The sequence below is a fragment of the Lycium barbarum genome, chromosome 12, assembly GCF_019175385.1.
Source record: "Lycium barbarum isolate Lr01 chromosome 12, ASM1917538v2, whole genome shotgun sequence".
Lineage (NCBI taxonomy): Eukaryota > Viridiplantae > Streptophyta > Magnoliopsida > Solanales > Solanaceae > Lycium > Lycium barbarum.
Window position 1 is genome coordinate 61,605,942 of NC_083348.1, and position 4,131 is coordinate 61,610,072.

The window sequence follows — 4,131 nt, forward strand, 5'->3', positions numbered from 1 at the left end:
ATATTGAACCCACAAGATTTAAATCCTGGATCCGTATCTATACATGATACTTGCTAATTCCAAGGGTACATGTATGGAGTAATTCTATCAGTTAAGGCTTGGGCATATGAGAAAACTTACCCGATATTTTTTACCTCAACCAAAAGTTAAATCTGAAATTACATGATTTTCAACCCAGAGTCACATCTTGATGGTTCTTTATATCGTCATATAAATTCACCAAAAAATAAGTTTAAAATAGCCCACACCACATTATCCTTTGCATCCATTTCACAAAAACAAGAATCCAAAAACACAAACCGACTCCCAAGTCCTCTGAAGTTCCCCCACTCCCCACCCAATACCCCAACATATCAGTGCAAATATGGGGATAGTTGAAGAAGCACACAACGTTAAGATCCTAGGATCAGGTGAGCAGATAGTAGTGTTAGCCCATGGGTTTGGGACAGACCAGTCTGTGTGGAAGCACTTGGTGCCACACTTGGTTGAGGAATATAAGGTTGTCTTGTTTGACAATATGGGTGCCGGAACTACTAATCCCGACTACTTTGACTTTGAGAGGTACTCTAGTTTAGAAGGATATGCCTATGATGTGATTGCAATATTGGAGGAATTTGGAATTAGTAGTTGCATTTATGTTGGTCACTCTGTTTCTGCCATGATTGGTGCCATTGCTTCTATGGCTCGTCCTGATCTTTTCACCAAACTTGTCACTGTATCTGCCTCTCCAAGGTTTTGTTTCTCTCTTTCCTTTACATTTTACTACTACAATTTACTGTTAATTACTTCTACAGTAGTTCTGTTTATTTCATTCCCTATGTGTGTAAACCCCTGTTATGTTTCATGATTAAGTGATAAGTATAAGTTAGGATACATAATTAACCACAATTAAGCAATCGTAAAAGTTTATGGTAAAGTAAATATCATGTATTTATCGATTTTTATAATTATCCAGGGTGAGTAAATCTTTTTTATGTGGCACTTCTCATTTTCCGAGATTCAAACTATGTAAAGTTTAATCAATATTTTAAAATGTAACTTTCCAAAATAGACATGAGAAAAATTACAACTTATGACACATTTTGCGTAAGTTTTTGAATATATAGATTTTGATTTTAAATATTGTGCTGATCTAATCTAATTGAGCTTCTTAACTATCGAAAAGTAAAAGTGCCAAATAAATTGATACGGTGGGAATATAATACTCCATCGATGACCCAAAAAGGGGTCATGTACACTTATAACTAATCTGATTTTCTGTTAGACGTTTGTTCACTTCTGCTACTGTTCTACTTACTAAAAAGGAAAGGGGAAGGGCAAAAAAGATTAAGTAAATTTTACTTGAAAGTCTCTTTCTTTCCCAGAAATAAAGAAGAAATCATAAAAGGAGAAAAAAAAAATAAGAAAGGAATTGTCATATAACATAGGAAGCATAGGCACTTGCTATTAGAGATTATGATTGCAACTCTACTTAATTTGCATTAAGTTTCCACCTAAACCAGTGTTTTTTTTTTTTTTTTGGGGAGGGGGAAGGAAAGTGTTGTACAATATTCTCTAGTTCAATTCCTCGTTTCCTAATATTGCTATCTTAATAAGATGCTTGATGTCCCAATGATTCAGCCAGAGATTCTCTGTATCATTTTACTAATTTGGTAATTAGACAAATGTTCTGCTGTTTATGCAGGGCCTACATCTGCACTTTCATTCCCCATTGTCTTGTTTATTATTGCGACAATGTCTTGATACAGTATCTTTTTCTCGGGGACTGCTTACAGGGCAGAGCAACTGTGTTAAGAAAAAATATTCCAAAATTTTGTAATCTTAGTGTGCCTGGGACGACATATTAAATTGTATTATTGTTCTTTAGGTATCTGAATGACTCGGAGTACTACGGAGGATTTGAACAGGAAGATCTTGATCAATTATTCGAAGCAATAAAATCGAATTACAAATCATGGTGTTCAGGATTTGCACCCTTAGTTGTAGGTGGAGACATGGACTCCGTAGCAATCCAGGAATTCAGCAGGACATTATTCAACATGAGACCAGACATTGCACTAAGCGTGTCACAAATCATATTCCAAAGTGATTTACGGCATTTGTTGCCTCATGTTTCTGTCCCATGTCACATAATTCAAAGCATGAAGGACTTGGCCGTGCCCGTGGTAGTGTCCGAATACCTCCACCAGAACCTCGGGGCCGAATCTATCGTTGAGGTTATGTCGACGGAAGGACATCTTCCGCAGCTTAGCTCACCGGATGTTGTTATTCCGGTGCTGCTTCGTCATATTCGTCATGATATTGCCGTTTGAATACTATTAGTATTAGAGTACCAGCAAGTTGAGTTCACTTTGTTGGAGTAATAGTAAGGGTGTTGTTGTTTTGTGATTCAAATTGTACAAAATTGACTATCTTGTCTAGCTAGTTGCAATGTCTATATGTACTAAGTTTAAACGAATATGCTGGATGCACCAGCTAAGGAACCCAAAAGGAAAAGGTCAAATATATTGGGGCAAGATGCAGGCATGTGGTATGAGATTGATGGTCAGCTTTGGATGGGTTTTCTCCTTTTTTGAGCTATTACTATTATTTATTGTGGTACTAAATATTACTCCCTTAGTTTCATTTTACTTGACCCTTATACTAATTTTTTATTTATTTACTTATCAATTTTAGCAAATCAAGAAAGTTCTATTACTTTTTTCCCATACCACCCTTAGTATTGAATAACTAACATAAATACTACTAGTCAAATTTAGACTTCCAAAGCATCATTAATAAGATTAATTTAGTAAAATACACCCCTAATAAAAGTTCTTTTAAGAAACGTGCCAAGTCAACACAGGTCAAGTAAAATGAAACGGAGGGAATAGTAGATAATATTAGTTTATTTCAAAATATTTGATGTTTTGGAGAAAAAAGAAGTTATTTATTAGTACTTTTTTCTTTTTCAAATCTATTTTTGTCATTAAATTAGTTTAGTTTTAATAAAATGAGATGCCTAAGATGAGATAAAAAGCAACTTAGATAGATATTCTTATAAATAAACAACGCCAGTAAATGTCTTCATTTAAGAGATATATAAAATTTTAAAAGATAAATATTATTGGGTCAGAGAGAATAATGTTTAATGAAGATGATTGTCGTGTACATGTTTTGGGAATCTTTGCTTCGCTTCCATAGTACAAGCATATTCTTCGCCATCATCTGTTTGTTGGGGTGAATGAATGTGAATTTATGAGAATTCCAATACATGTAATAGAGTTAATTCCTTGAAAGATAACCTATGTTTTGACAATTGTCTACAAATATCACTTATGTTTATTTTAGGACTAAAATATCACTCAACTATTCCGATTTTTCTTAAAATATACTTAATAACACAAAACCTTCTTTCTCTCCTAGTTGACATGTCATGTCACATTAAAATTCTATTTTTTTAATAGTAAATTTATTTAACTCATCAAACTCATTTTACCAACCTAGGCCATGTCTCATGGCCATTTAAACTCAGTTAAAAAACATCTAAAAAAGCTTAACTTTCATACCCAATGTTCTTTTTGGTTCTTTTGTCTACCAAGGACTGGATTTTACTCCTAGCTTAATCTCTGGCTTGCAATATGTAGCTGAATTGTCATTCATATAGTGACCTAATAATGGGTTTAAATTTGTAGATTGATAGATCAAAATTTTACGTTGACAGATGCGTCAAAACCAATTATAAGTACGCAACTAAATGTTTTACAGTAACATTGAATATTAACCTAATGATAAGCATAAAAATAATCTATATATATCTATATTTATATCTCTATTATTTTAAAAGCATGAATATAAATGTTGATTGACCAAAATAGCCTTAAAATACTGAACGACTTTTATAACCTTAATAAGTTCAATCCTATTTATTTAATGAACTACCTAACCGTAAGGATTAACCTATCACTACCAACATTACTAATCCTATTTCTTATTGAACTACCTTACACAACGTCAATTACTACTAACATTAAAAAAAGGCAGTCCGGTGCACTAAGCTCCCGCTATGCGCGGGGTTCGGGAAAGGGCCGAACCACAAGGGTCTATTGTACACAGTCTTACCTTGCATTTCTGCAAGAGGCTGTTTCCACA

The 4,131-nt window shown here is 33.8% G+C and overlaps 1 protein-coding gene across 1 annotated transcript; it reads left to right on the forward strand.

Annotated features, from left to right (window-relative positions):
- The first annotated feature begins 228 nt into the window (after positions 1-228).
- Positions 229-2,630, forward strand: LOC132623144 (probable esterase KAI2). The gene is made up of 2 exons (XM_060337854.1): positions 229-732; positions 1,868-2,630. The coding sequence occupies exons 1-2, from the start codon at positions 365-367 to the stop codon at positions 2,310-2,312; spliced, it is 813 nt and encodes a 270-aa protein (XP_060193837.1). The 5' UTR covers positions 229-364; the 3' UTR covers positions 2,313-2,630.
- The last annotated feature ends 1,501 nt before the right edge of the window (positions 2,631-4,131 follow it).

Excerpts from the sequence above, each read along its gene's own strand:
- LOC132623144 (XM_060337854.1), top strand. The coding sequence starts at position 365 with ATGGGGATAGTTGAAGAAGCACACAACGTTAAGATCCTAGGATCAGGT. Across the intron at positions 733-1,867 it reads ACTGTATCTGCCTCTCCAAG|GTATCTGAATGACTCGGAGT; the intron begins GTTTTGTTTCTC and ends ATTGTTCTTTAG.